Genomic DNA, 14258 nt, shown 5'->3' on the forward strand with positions numbered 1-14258 from the left:
GTGTCTGGGGCAAAAGGTAGTTGAAGGGAGTGAAGGGTAGGAGCCTCAGTGTGTATGTGCATGCGTATGTGCATGTGCACAAGTTATTTGGGTCTCTTGCTCTGCAGAATGTTGAGTAAGTGACATTGTACTTTTCATCCTTAGATCTGGGCCAGTGGACCCCCTGTCTTGATCCCTGAGCTTTCGGGGCCCCACTCTGGCCTTCCTCTGACTCTCCCATGATATAAGGAATCCACTCAGAGTCTGGCCCAAGTACCCAGAACCCTGGAATTCTCGTCCTGAACAGCACCCAAGCCATTTCCAGGGCCTGTGTGGTCCACTTCCCTGGGTGGTGTTCTCCTGATGGCGGTGTGCAGCCATCGTGGACGTCCTGTGCCTGGTGGTGGCCAAGGGATGGCTGTTTGCTGGGGGTGGTGCATGAAGCCTAGATGAGTGTCCACATATGTGCCATTTGTGGGGTAGGCAGAGCAGAGCTGCAGGCCAAGGCCAGCTCTCCCTCATTGCCACAGTGTGGAACTCTGGGGAGTCTGAGAACTTTGAACTTGGCCTTCCACAGTGTTGTCAAAATAGGAAAGAACACTTTGTGTGGTTGCTTGAATTATAACTTTTAAATAGCCTGACATATGTGGGTCTCTATTTGTATTCTTGCCCTGGGTCCCAAGTATTAGGAAAAGAGCTTGGGGTTTTTTTTCCCCTCTTTGGAATATTAGAGAAAATGATGTATATGTTAAAATTCCTCTCATTTTCAGCTACACAGTTTATACTACGGTAATGAGTGCTGCCAGCCCAGACAAGTACATGACTAGGATCAGAAACCCGAGTTAAAAGCAGAAGAGTGAATTCACCTATGCTATGAAGGTTTGCTAAAGTTTTTTTTGGGGGGGAGGGCAGCGATTAGGGATGGGGGAAGGAGGACGTAGGCTGGTATTTCTCCTAGAAGATAGCAGCATCCTTAACATTTATACATACATAATATTTTCTGACAGACATTGAGTGTATGATTGTCATTTGTGTCATGTTAATGTCACTCTTAAGTATTTATTTTGAATTGTACGTATGAAAGCTAGTCTTCTGGTGCTCAGTGCCCTTTGCCCCTGATTAAAACCTGCTTTCAGGGTAAAGCGTTACCTCTTCACTTACGCAGAGGGACAAATGCCTGGTAAGACTTATGTGTCTCCAAAGTCACAGTGAGGCAGGCCCAGCTCCTTTGCAGGATCAGACAGACACTGAAGGACCAAGGACACTCAAAATTTATTTCAGGCATCAGCGAGGCCATAGGTGAGAGGAAAGACATGAGGAAAAAAGCAGGAGTCCTTTCTGCTGTCCCTAAAATCAAACCATCTCGGCAGCCACCTATTGACAGGACACCTTTTCCTATTGCAGGGATCTCCTGGAGTTTATAAACCGAGCCTGATGTTTTGTTCATTCACTTATGGGGATGTTTAAAATCAGTGTTTAAATTAAGCGCATTTTTTTTTCCTTACAGATGATCTTTTTAAATGAAATTTTTGAAGAGCTGCACTTTAAAAAATAAAGTGAAAAGATTATATTTTATGACCAATACAGGCTCTTTCCTCATTAAGCTTTTCAACCTTGTGAAGTGGGGGCAGGAGAATCAGTTTGGAGCGTGTTGTGGTAAAGTGGGTAATAGCTGTCCTCATTCACCTTCCTTCAGGGTTTGCTTTGACCATCTCTCAGCTTCTTCTGTTCTGGCTTTAACAACTCAAAGATAATCGGTCTCAGAGGGCGAGCCACATCCTCGGGCTTTATTCCTAGCTTCTCACCATTACTTATAGCTATTTTGTCATACCTCAGTTTATAAAGAAATGAGCGGGCAAGACCTCTTTGTTCATTATGAAGTGCTTCTGGAAGAGTCTGCCAAACTTAAATAAAATTAACAGCAATTATTATCAAGCAAAGATGAGTTTAGCAGAGGGAATAGCAGAGGAATTACAATTCGGGACAAGCAAACCGTGGCGAACCGTAGGCAAATCTGAGGAACAAAGGGAAGGTTAGCTTTTATTGGAATCTGGGAGGAAACCAGGGAGTGTTGTTTTGAACAAAAGTTCATTAGAGGAGAACAAGAGTTCAGGGTTGTTGCAGTTTCACATTGGTTGCAAGTGATGGTCAGTTTGCTGTTACTGAGAAATGCAAAAATCTTTCTTCCTGCTGGCTGTGTAAGTTGAAACCAAGGGTAAGAACTCTCCTTTCATGGCTTTCCCACTCCATTTAAAATCAAGTATGCTTTATCCATTTTCACATTTCTCCCTTTTGATCAAGATCTTTCTCTGAAAGCATAACTGATGCAGCATCAGGTTGGTTTTTTTTCTTTTGGTTGAAATATTTTTGTCTGTGTCCCTCATTGCTGGGAAGGACCTTTCCTGGGAGTTATGTTGGGGGGAAAGAGCAAGTAGCATTTGTGCTGTGCTACAAAATTACAGTCCCCTGCAGTGGAGCTCCAATATTAAAACAGTGATGGAGAACAGAATTATGACTAAAGGGCTTCCCTGGTGGTGCAGTGGTTAAGAATCCACCTGCCAATGCAAGGGACATGGGTTTGAGCCCTGGTCCAGGAAGATCCCACATGCCACGGAGCAACTAAACCCCTGCACTACAACTACTGAGCCTGCACTCTAGAGCCCACGAGCCACAACTACGGAACCCGCGTGCCACAACTACTGAAGCCCGCACACCTAGAGCCCATGCTTCATGACAAGAGAAGCCACCGCAATGAGAAGCTGGCAACGAAGAGTAGCCCATGCTCGCTGCAACTACAGAAAGCCCGCGTGCAGCAACGAAGACCCAACACAGCCAAAAATAATAAATTTTTTAAAAAATTAAAAAAAGAAAAGAATTATGACTAAAGTAAATAAGTAACATTTGGAAACCGTAGGGCCACGTTTGAGCAACAAGGAAGGTAGAAGGAGGAGCTCTTAGGCATCTCCCATTCTTAAATTATGTCTTAACAAGGTTCTAAGCCTTGGAGATCATCTCAAAGCACTGAGCTGACATAATACTGTTTGGTGCATCATTCCTGCAGATAGATGTTTGACAGGCAACAGTTACAAAGTTTTAAAATGATTATACAAGTCAAAAAATTAAAAGTAATATGACAAATCCAGTTTGTATAATTGTCCTAAAGATTGAAGGACCATGGGGAATCAGGTGAAAATTGTGTGTACTTGTTCCCTGATTTTATGTAATTGAGTTTCTCCTTCCCCAGAGGAAATTATCCATGTGCAACAAGTTGTTCTTGCTGCCAGCATATACTACCTTGTTCTGCTAGGAGTTAGCTAAGGGCAATTTGACTGTCTAATACCACCTTAGCTAAGGAATTGTGGAATTAATTAAAGAAACCTCAGCTAAAATTGGAGCGGAGACAGACCTGTAGGGGGAGTCCCCCGACCAGTGCATTATCGATTACTCCAAACAGGAAGAGATATGCGCCTATATCTCAGACAGGAAGGTGTTGCCTACTCTACTATCCAGCAGGAAGAAGAAAACTCTCCGTCTGATGACAGCCCAGCCAATCAGACTGTAGCTGCCCAACCAATGAGAAGCCTCCATACTTTGGACTTCTAGCCTCCTCCAGTGAACTCTTTCATTATTACAGTCCGTCCCAACTCCCTCTTTTCCCTATGAAAGCAAACTCCTCTTTCCTGTTTTCTGGATTTGCCTATGGTCTGCCATAGTTTGCATATCCTGAATTGTAATTCCTATGGCTATTCCCAAATAAACTTGCTTTTGCTAGTGAAATAACTGGCTCTTCTATTACTAAAGTTGACAGAATCTAAGCCTGTTGTTGGGCAGCTATGGCTTTAGGGGTGGAGTCAGCTGTATAACCTAGGGTAATGGATAGTTTTCTAATCATGTGCTCATTGATGTGTGCTCCAAACCAAGAAAGGAGGAAAGATCTGCCAAGGAGACAGACCCAGAGTCATGGACCCTGTTGGGCAGTTAACATTAGGTTCTTTGAAGTAGACTTAAGGGGTTGGCCCAGAGATTGGTTTCAGATCGGTTATGAATGGATAGTGGAACAACTAGATATCCTAACGAGAATTGTCCTCCCATTCGCCAACTATCCAGACATTTATAAGCCCGGGGATGATGCCATCCTTCACAAATGAAGATGAAACCGGATGAGCACAAAGGACTCCAGCTGAAGTGGCATTGTTTATTGGTGAATTTGTGGGAATGGAGCTATTGGCGTTAGTCAACCAGGGGTCAGTGATGTTTTGAGAGGATTCCTCCAAGCCAAAAAGTCCATTCTCTAACGTGATGGCACGGGGTAATTGGATTTAAGGTGTTTTGGGGACAAAGATCATGAAAGTAAGGGCGTGAGTGGGGTGGTTGTAGTAGCATAATTTTAAGTTTATCGGGAGTGGTACCATCATTGCTACAGTCAGTGGGGGTGTTCAGGATGAAACGGCGTCGGGAGGGCTGTTGACAGAAGTTTCACTCTGGAGTTAACACTGAGGGGAAATGGAGTGCAATTAGCAGTGGCATTAGGGACAAATGAAAAACTGGTCACAGGATGGACTAGAGAGTTACTGCTGTTGTGTACAGATTTGAGTTTCTGGTGGCAAACCCAACCATCAGATGTTTCCCTCTGTTGCAAACAGAGTCAGAAGTGCAGGTAAGAGCATTGTCTTTCCAAGAAAGAAAGGGGGGAAATAAGGTAAGAAACAGTGGGGAAAAGGTATACAGGCCTGGTCTGGTCATCTTGGGAAAGCTGTCTCCTTTCGCTGTCATCTGTTTCACTTCCTTGAAACCTTTACTTTTAGGTCATCAGTTGGTACACAGGTCCAGTCAGGGTTTGGTGCTTTCTTTAGATGTGATACATGATCTGAGAGTCTGTTTCCTGGATCTTGGCAGTACGCGGACTGGTTAACGACAGTTGGTAAGGGCCCTTCCAGCAAGGTTGGAGGGATGTCTTTGAAGATGTCTCCTACAGGAGACAAAATCTGTAGGTTGTAAGGGATGATGCTGAAGACCTTTGTCTCCCACGAGCATGCTGTGAAAAGATTGTTCTACTGAATCATGGTTATTTTCAGCAGAAACAATTAAGTCTTTAAAATATTCAAGTATATACTCTTTTATTAGCTGTAGATCAAAAGAAGCAGGAGCTAGTGGCGTTGAGAATCCTGTGATTATCTCAAAGTGTGAGAGTTTATGGGTTGCAAAAAGGGTAGATAAACCTAAGATTTAGAAGGACCAATGGCAGTGACTTTGGCCAGGGTGTTTGAAGAGTCTCTACAAATTTTGCCGATAGACTCTTAATGGTGCCATTCATGTGTTCGACTGGCCCTGGGGATTTTGGCTGGTAAGCACAGGGAAAGTGTTGTAGAACTGGCCAGACAGCGCAGACTTGTCCAAGCACCTGGCTGGTGAAGTGAATTCCCCAGTCACCATGAAGTTCGAGGTGGGGTTCGCTGGGTAGGGATAATTTTTTTTTTTTAATGACTTTTTTTTTTTAATTTTTAAAAATTTTTGGCTGTGTTGGGTCTTTGTTGCTGTGCGCAGGCTTTTCTCTGGTTGCAGTGAGCGGGGGCTACTCTTCGTTGCGGTGTGTGGGTTTCTCATTGCGGTGGCTTCTCCTGTTTTGGAGCACGGGCTCCAGGCACGTGGGCTTCAGTAGTTGTGGCACTTGGGCTCAGTAGTTGTGGCTCGCGGGCTCTAGAGCGCAGGCTCAGTAGTTGTGGTGCACGGGCTTAGTTGCTCTGCGGCATGTGGGATCTTCCCAGACCAGGGCTTGAACTGTGTCCCCTGCGTCAACAGGCGGATTCTTAACCACTGCACGACCAGGGAAGCCCGGGATAATCTTTTCTAATAGAATTTTAGCCACAGGAGAGGCAGTGGCCCATCTACGAGGGAAAGCTTCAGTTCAGTGAGAAAATATACAACCATTGCCAAAAGATATTTATATCCATGAGATGGGGGAAGCTGTAGGAAATCCGTTGCCAAACCTCAAATGGTCTATTGGGTAATTTAAAGTTGTGGGGTGGTGTGGATAGGTTCCCCAGCATTGTATTTTGGATGCGTGTGGCAAATAAAGTGCTTTTAGTGGCTTTATTAATATTTTCCCACCAGTATTGATTCATAAAGTTTATCATTTTATCAGTAGATCAGTGATTCAATGCATATACAGTACAGTTGACTCTCGAACAATACAGGGGTAAGGGCACTGATCCCCCTGCACAGCTGAACATCTGCTTATAACTTTACAGTTGGCCCTCCGTATCCGAGATTCTGCATCAGCCAACTGCAGATCATGTAGTACTGTAGTATGTATTTATTGGAAAAAATCCACATATAAGTGGACCCTTGCTGTTCAATCCTGTGTTGTTCAAGGGTCAACTGTAGTCAGTAATGGGAATTTTAGAGTCTCTGGCAGGACTGGATCATCATTTGGCCCAAACCAGAGCTCTTTCTTTTTATCAAACCAATAGTAATTAGATTTCCAATATTGTTTTTCCTTTTCTGTGGCCAGTTGTTGGGTATCTCTAGTCAACTTGTCTAGATTATCATTTGGGGGAACATCTTTTTGCAGCATGACAGAGGTTTGGTTGTTGGTTCCTGTGAGAGCAGCATTTTTAGTGGAGATATCAGTGAGGTGGTTCTCTTTAGCTTCCAGGGAGTCAAGTTTAGAATGCCCAGAACTTTAATAATAGCCAGAGTGGCTGGTAGAAGTATGGCATCTAATAAATCTTGAATATATGGGCCATTTTAAGTTTTATCCCCATTAGACGTAAGGAAATCTCTCTGCTTCCATAACATTCCAAAGTTATGAGCTACTCCGAAAGTGTTTCTACTGTTTGTATGAATATTTGCAGTTTTGCCCATGGCTGAACTATAGGCTTGAGTAAGAGCATATAGGCTTGAGTAAGAGCGTATGATTCAGCCCGTTGTGCTGAGGTAGCCAAAGGCAAAGGTGCTGCCTTGATAACTTCAGAAGAAGTTGCAATTGCATATCCAGCACAATATTCACCGTTTTCATCTTTTAAATAAGAACCATCAGTAAACCATGAAGAATCAACATTTGTTAAAGGGGTTTCTTGCAAGTCGTAATAGGGAGTCAAGAGATGGTCTGTCAGAGTTAGTCATGAGGAGTTTCGTCCATAGAGGAGGGAAGAAGGGTGGCAAGGTTAGGGATATTACAGTGAGCAAGAGTGATATGGGGTGCAGTCCACAGGAGCATTTCATAGGGAGTAAGACGTCTTGCTGAAAGATGTTGGATATGGTTGGAATTCAGAAGGGCTTTCAATAGCATGAGGAACAAAGATGGTCAGAGAGGAACCCATGAGTATTTCTTGGTTGGCCTTTACTAAAAGGGCAGTGGCAGGAATGGCTCAGAGGCAAGGGGGTATCCTTGTGCCACAGGGTCTAGCTGCTGACTGTGATACCCTATTGGTGATGGTGGTCTCCATGTTTCTAAATAAGCACCCTGAAGGCATTTCCTACCTTTTCATAGACTTAGAGGAAAAAGGGGAGTTGATAATTAGTGTCCAAGGGCAGAGAGATTCATTAAGCTTTCCTTCAGGATTTTAAAACCTAGATCATCCTGATCTTCCCAAATAATAGGATCAGGCTTAGTGTTTTTCAACAAGATATATATAGGGGCTGAACCATGAGAGAAAAATTTGAAACCCTGTTAGGATAATAGCCAGCTAACCCAAGAAAGCCTCGTAATTGGCATTTAGTTTTGGGCTTTAGGAAATTCAGGATGCCATGGAGCCTTTCTGGATCTATGTGTAGTCCTTGTTCTGAAATCAGATGTCCTGAAAAGCAAACTTGAGTTCGAACAAACTGTAGCTTCTCCTTAGAGACCCTATGTCTCTTTGAGGCTAAAAGCTTTAGCAGATGGATGCTGTCTTCCCGTGAGGAGGCCTGGGAAGGGGAACAGAGAAGCAAATCATCTACATGTTGTAATAGTTTAGAACCCCTAGGAAATTTTACATCATCTAAATAAGCTCTTAGGGTTTGTGAGAAATAAGAAGGACTTTTAGTTAAACCCTGGGGCATTACTGTTCAGATGTATTGTTGTCCTTCCCAATTAAAGGCAAAGAGATATTGATGGGCCTTATCCACAGGAATGCTAAAGAAGGCACTACACAAAGCAATCACAGTGAAAAGCTTACTTTCAGTAGGGATGGGAGCTGATAAGGTGTGAGGGTTGGGAACAACAAGGTGAAGAGGGATAACAATATTGTTTACAGTATGGAGGTCTTGGACAAATCTATCCGCGGCCATTGGGTTTCCTGGTAGGTGAAATAAGGGTATTGCAGGGACTGATACAAGGGATTATAAACGCCTGGGCTTTATAATCCTCTGTGATTGGTCTGATTCCCTGTAAGCACTCTTTATTTGTAGGGTATTGATTAATTCTGGGGAAAGGCTTTGAGGGAACAATTTGGGTGTTTTTTTTTGGCCATCACTTTATTTTATTTTTTAATTAAGTTATAGTTGATTTACAACGTTGTATACGTTTTAGGTGTATAACATAGTGATTCACCATTTTTAAAGGTTATACGCCATTTATAGTTATTATAAAATACTGGCTATATTCCCCATGTTGTACAATATATCCTTGTAGCTTATTTTATACCTAGTACTTTGTGTGGGTGTGGGTTAGCCGGTTTGCTAAATTAACCAAGTCCATTACGAACATAGTTTCCCATCTTATTCTAATTCTCTTTGCCAAAAGAGAGAGGTCTCAGTTTAGCTCATTAATGAACATAGAGTTAAAGGCCACCCATGTGGATTTGACATCCATGGGGAGACTAGAATTTTCCTTAAAAATAATCTGGAGTCGACTATAATAGTCATGCATGGGTTCATTTTTTTTTTTTTTTAATTTTTATTGGAGTATAGTTTCTTTTTTTTTTTTTGAGTTTTTTTTTTTTTTCAGTTTTATATGACTTTTTTTTTTTTTTGAAACATCTTTATTGAAGTATAATTGTGGAGTATAGTTTCTTTAAAATGTTGTGTTAGTTTCTACTGTACAGCAAAATGAATCAGCCATACATATACATATATCCCCTCCCTTTTGGACTTCCTTCCCATTCAGGTCAGCACAGTGCGTTAAGTAGAGTTCCCTGTGCTATACAGTATGTTCTCATTAGTTATCTATTTTATGCATAGTATCAATTGTGTATATTTGTCAATCCCAATCTCCCAATTCCTCCCACCCCTCCCGCTTTTTCCCCTTGGTATCCATACATTTGTTCTCTACGTCTGTGTCTCTATTTCTGCTTTGCAAATAGGATCATCTATACCATTTTTCTAGATTCCACACATACGCATTAATATACAATATTTGTTTTTCTCTTTCTGACTTTCTTCACTCTGTATAACAATCTCTAAATCCATCCACGTCTCTACAAATGACCCAATTTTGTTCCTTTTTATGGCTGGCTGAGTAATATTCCATTGTATATATGTACCACATCTCCTTTATCCTTTCCTCTGTTGTTTTTTTTTTTAATTTATATTTTTAGCTGTGTTGGGTCTTCATTGCTGTGTGTGGGCTTTCTCTAGTTGTGGCGAGTCGGGGCTACTCTTCGTCGTGGTGCGTGGCCTTCTCATTGTGGTGGCTTCTCTTGTTGTGGAGCACAGGCTCTAGGTGTGCAGGCTTCAGTAGTTGTAGTGTGCGGGCTCAGTAGTTGTGGCTTTCGGGCTCTAGAGTGCATGCTCAGTAGTTGTGGCACATGGGTTTAGCTGCTCCGTGGCATGTGGGATCTTCCTGGACCAGGGATTGAACCCATGTCCCCTGCCTTGGCAAGTGGATCCTTAACCACTGCGCCACCAGGGAAGTCCCTCCATTCCTCTCTTGATGGACATTTAGAGATAAACCCACGCACCTATGGTCACCTAATCTATGACAAAGGAGGCAAGAATATACAATGGAGAAAAGACAGCCTCTTCAATAAGTGGTGCTGGGAAAACTGGACAGCTTCATGTAAAAGAATGAAATTAGAACACTCCCTAACACCATACACAAAAATAAACTCAAAATGGATTAAAGACCTGAATATAAGGCCGGACACTATAAAACTCTTAGAGGAAAACATAGGCAGAACACTGTTTGACATAAATTGCAGCAAGATCTTTTTTGACCCACCTCCTAGGGTAATGAAAATAAAAACAAACAAATGGGACCTCATTGAGTTTTTAAATGCAGGCCTGAATTTTGTTCCAATCAACAGCTTTCAGGAAAGCTCTAGGGATTGCTAAGTGGAGTCCCTTAGCAATTGCCTGAGCCTGATCACAAAATAGGGCAGGGGGTTAATCTCCCATTTGTTATTCTAGAGATTTTTCGAGATGTGACCAATTAGCAGTTTTCATCCAATGTTGGGTTCCACCTTTGCCAAAAAGCATGTGGACTAGTTGATATTAAGTCTGAGGAACCAGGTTGAAAAGTCTGGACAATTATATTAAATTCCTCGGTGAATTTATGAGGACCTTCAGTAACTTTAGGAAAACCTTGGACTATGGTTTGTAGTTCAGTCTTAGTTCAGGGAACATAGGAAATTAGGAGCTTAGCATTAGGATCCTAGGAGGGTTTGATTTTTAAAGGTGCAGATTTTAATGGGTTGAGATGAGGAGGAAGTAGGGAGAGGTTCAGAGAACAAGGGAAGTTCAATGATAGGGTTGAAATGGAAAAGAGGAGGGTACAAAGAGGAAAGAACAGGCACAGTAGGGAAAGGAGAAGTTAGCGCAGGAAGTGAAAGGGGAGAAGAGGCCTCTGATGCTTTTTTACATTCTTTTAATTTTTTATTTGCCTCAATCATAAGTAGTATTCTGTAAGGAGGCAGCTTTAGAGTCCTGATGGCACTTGGAAACCTTGAGGTACCATTTAAAATAGGCATCCCATTCACTTTGTTGTGCTTTAGAGCCATGGTCTTCTATTTTAGTTCTGAGAAAAACAGGTTTGGGGAGGTCAAAAGTTCCCCACAATGGCCACTGAAGTTCTAGACGATCTTTGGTTAGGCTGGTCCATTTAGTTAAAAATGAGCATGAGGGTCAAGATGGCGTACTAGGAGGACGCGGAATTCGTGTCTCCTCACAACTAGGGCACCTACGAGGCACTGGTGGGGAACCACGGACACCTAAGGGGACGGGAGGAACCCCCAGGGACTGAGTAGGACGTGGGGCATGGGGGGAGTGAGGGGCGAGGAGAAGTGTAGGCGGGACAGGACTAGCGCCCCTGAGGGGCGGCTGGGGGAGGGGAAGAGATCCCACACCCGAAGGGGGAAATTGGGGAACCATTGGGAGGGCAGAGGATCAAAGGGGAGTGTGGCCAGGTTTCCCCTGCTTACGTGGACCCCCAGGAACCTGTTGAGATACTGGGCCTGATCCTCTGCCCACCTAGGCCCCCTCCAGCAGCATGGGTCCTGAGGGAGTGGGAGAGGGGAAGGGGGAGCAAAAGTAAAGCCCAGACCTCCAGGACCAGCACCCCTGAGGGGCGGCTGTGGGAGGGGAGGAGTTCCTACACCCAGTGGGACCCACCCACGGTTAGGGGTCCAGCAGTGACAGAGGAGAACCTGGGGGAGACTGTGGGGGAGGAGCACGAAGGAATGGAAGGGAACAGGGCCAGTGCGTTCCCTGTCTACTTAGGCACCGGGTAGCCTGTTGGGCTCCGGGTCCTAACCCTCTGCCCTCGGAGCCTCCCTCCTGCTGTGCAGAGCCCAAGCCCCACCTCTACACCACCAGGGCCTTTGCTCTACACTCGGAGACCCCCTCTAAGACCCCCTCCAATGCGCTGGGCCTAAACCCCACCCACACACCCTCACCCAGGACCCTACCTCCAAACTCCAGAACTCCACACTCCAGAGGCCCTCCTTTCCGTGTGCTGCCTCTCCCCTTCCACACAGGTCCTAAGCAGAGGCCCCTGGCACCCCCATGCTTGAACGTCACCCCCCAAACCCACCTAGGCCCCGCCCCACCCTAGCCCTGCCTAAACCCCAGCCCTGCCTAAGTTCCACCCCCATAGCCAAGGCTTTTTTTTTTTTCTTTTCTTTTTTCCTCTTTTAGATTGGGGTTCGGTTTTACCTTGTTGATTCATTGTTGTTGACACTTTTATGTTTTTATTTTTCCTAATAAATCTTTTATTTTTCTAATTTTATTTTATTCTTTATATTTTGTTAGTGTTCTCTCCTTTTGGCTTGTTGCCCCGGCCCCCCCCCTTTTTTTTTTCCTTTGATATTGTACTGCTCCTCTTTTTCTTTTTCTTTTTTTTAAAATTTATTTATTTATTTATTTTTGGCTGCATTGGGTCTTCGTTGCTGTGCACGGGCTTTCTCTAGTTGCGGCGAGGTGGGGCTACTCTTTGTTGCAGTGTGTGGGCTTTTCATTGCAGTGGCTTTTCTTGTTGCGGAGCACGGGCTCTAGGCATGCGGGCTTCAGTAGTTGCGGCACGCAGGCTCAGTAGTTGTGGCTCGTGGGCTCTAGAGTGCAAGCTCAGTAGTTGTGGCGCAGGGACTTAGTTGCTCCGCGGCATGTGGGATATTCCCAGACCAGGGCTCGAACCTGTGTCCCCTGCATTGGCAGGCAGATTCTTAACCACTGCGCCACCAGGGAAGTCCCCCTTTTTTTCTTTCTTTCTTTCTTTTTTTTTTTTTTTTAACAGCTCCACGAAGCTTGAGGCTTCTTGTTTCCCAGGCCAGAGGTCGGGACTGAGCTCCTGTGGTGGGAGCTCCAAGTCCAAAACGCTGGACTAACAGAGAACCTGAGATCCCAAGGAATATCGATCAGAGTGAGGCCTCCTGGAGGTTCTCATCTCAGCACCAAGACACAGTTCTATCCAACTGCCTGCAATCTCCAGTGCTGGACGTCTCAGGCCAAACAACCAGTAAGACAGGAATACAGCACCACCCATCAAAAAAAAAAAAAAAAAAGAAACAACAAAAAAAAATATGTTACAGACGAAGGAGAAAGGTAAAAACCTACAAGACCAAATAAATGAAAACGAAATAGGCAACTTACCTGAAAAAGAATTCAGAGTAATGATAGCAAAGATGATCCAAAATTTCGGAAACAGAATGGAGAAAATACAAGAAACATTTAACAAGGATCTAGAAGAACTAAAGAGCAAACAAACAGTGATGAACAACACAGTTACTGAAATTAAAAATACTCTAGAAGGAATTAATAACAGAATAACTGAGGCAGAAAAACGGATTAGTGAGCTGGAAGAAAAAATCGTGGAAATAACTGCCAGGGAGCATAATAAAGAAAAAAGAATGAAAAGAATTGAAGACAGTCTCAGAGACCTCTGGGACAACATTAAACACACCAACATTCAAATTATAGGGGTCCCAGAAGAAGAAAAGAAAAAGAAAGGGTCTGAGAAAATAATTGAAGAGATTATAATTGAAAACTTCCCTAAAATGGAAAAGGAAATAGTCAATCAAGTCCAGGAAGCACAGAGAGTACCACACAGGCTAACCCCAAAGAGAAACATGCCAAGACACATATTAATCAAACTATCAAAAATTAAATACAAAGGAAAAATAATAAAAGCAACAAGGGAAAAGCAACAAATAACATACAAGGGAATCCCCATAAGGTTAACAGCTGATTTTTCAGCAGAAACTCTGCAAGCCAGAAGGGAGTGGCCGGACATACTTAAAGTGATCAAAGGGAAAAACCTGCAACCAAGATTATCCAGCAAGGATCTCATTCAGATTCAATGGAGAAATTAAAACCTTTACAGATGAGCAAAAGTTAAGAGAATTCAGCACCACCAAACCAGCTTTACAACAAATGCTAAACGAACTTCTCTAGGCAGGAAACACAAGAGAAGGAAAAGACCTACAATAATAAACCCAAAACAATTAAGAAAATGGTAATAGGAACATACATATTGATAATTGTCTTAAATGTAAATGGATTAAATGCTCCAACCAAAAGACGTAGACTGGCTGAATGGATACAAAAACAAGACCCATACATATGCTGTCTACAAGAGACCCACTTCAGAGCTAGGGACACATACAGACTGAAAGTGAGGGGTTGGAAAAAGATATTCCATGCAAATGGAAATCAAAAGAAAGCTGGAGTAGCAATTCTCATATCAGACAAAATAGACTAAAATAAAGATGATTACAAGAGACAAAGAAGGACACTACATAATGATCAAGGGAGCATTCCAAGAAGAAGATATAATAATTTGAAATATTTATGCACCCAACATAGGAGCACTTCAATACATAAGGCAAATGCTAACAGCCATAAAAGGGGAAATTGACAGTAACACA

General features: G+C 43.3%; 1 protein-coding gene across 6 annotated transcripts in view; it reads left to right on the forward strand.

Annotated features, from left to right (window-relative positions):
• NAAA (N-acylethanolamine acid amidase) overlaps positions 1-14258 on the forward strand; it is a 64701-nt gene that overhangs the window by 21127 nt on the left and 29316 nt on the right. For 2 of the 6 annotated variants that reach the window (XR_009503298.1, XM_059922828.1), the window contains 2 exons: positions 750-858; positions 1487-1561. Coding sequence is in view for 3 of the 6 variants with exons in the window: in XM_059922828.1 (XP_059778811.1) it covers positions 750-825 (76 nt within the window). In the remaining 3 variants the exon portion in view is untranslated. Of the gene's footprint in view, positions 1-749; positions 859-1486; positions 1562-3433; positions 3733-14258 lie in introns of those variants that run through there. The other 4 variants (XR_009503297.1, XR_009503299.1, XM_059922827.1 and 1 more) reach the window with 3 other exon arrangements.

Source organism: Balaenoptera ricei, chromosome 5 (genome assembly GCF_028023285.1).
Source record: "Balaenoptera ricei isolate mBalRic1 chromosome 5, mBalRic1.hap2, whole genome shotgun sequence".
NCBI lineage: Eukaryota > Metazoa > Chordata > Mammalia > Artiodactyla > Balaenopteridae > Balaenoptera > Balaenoptera ricei.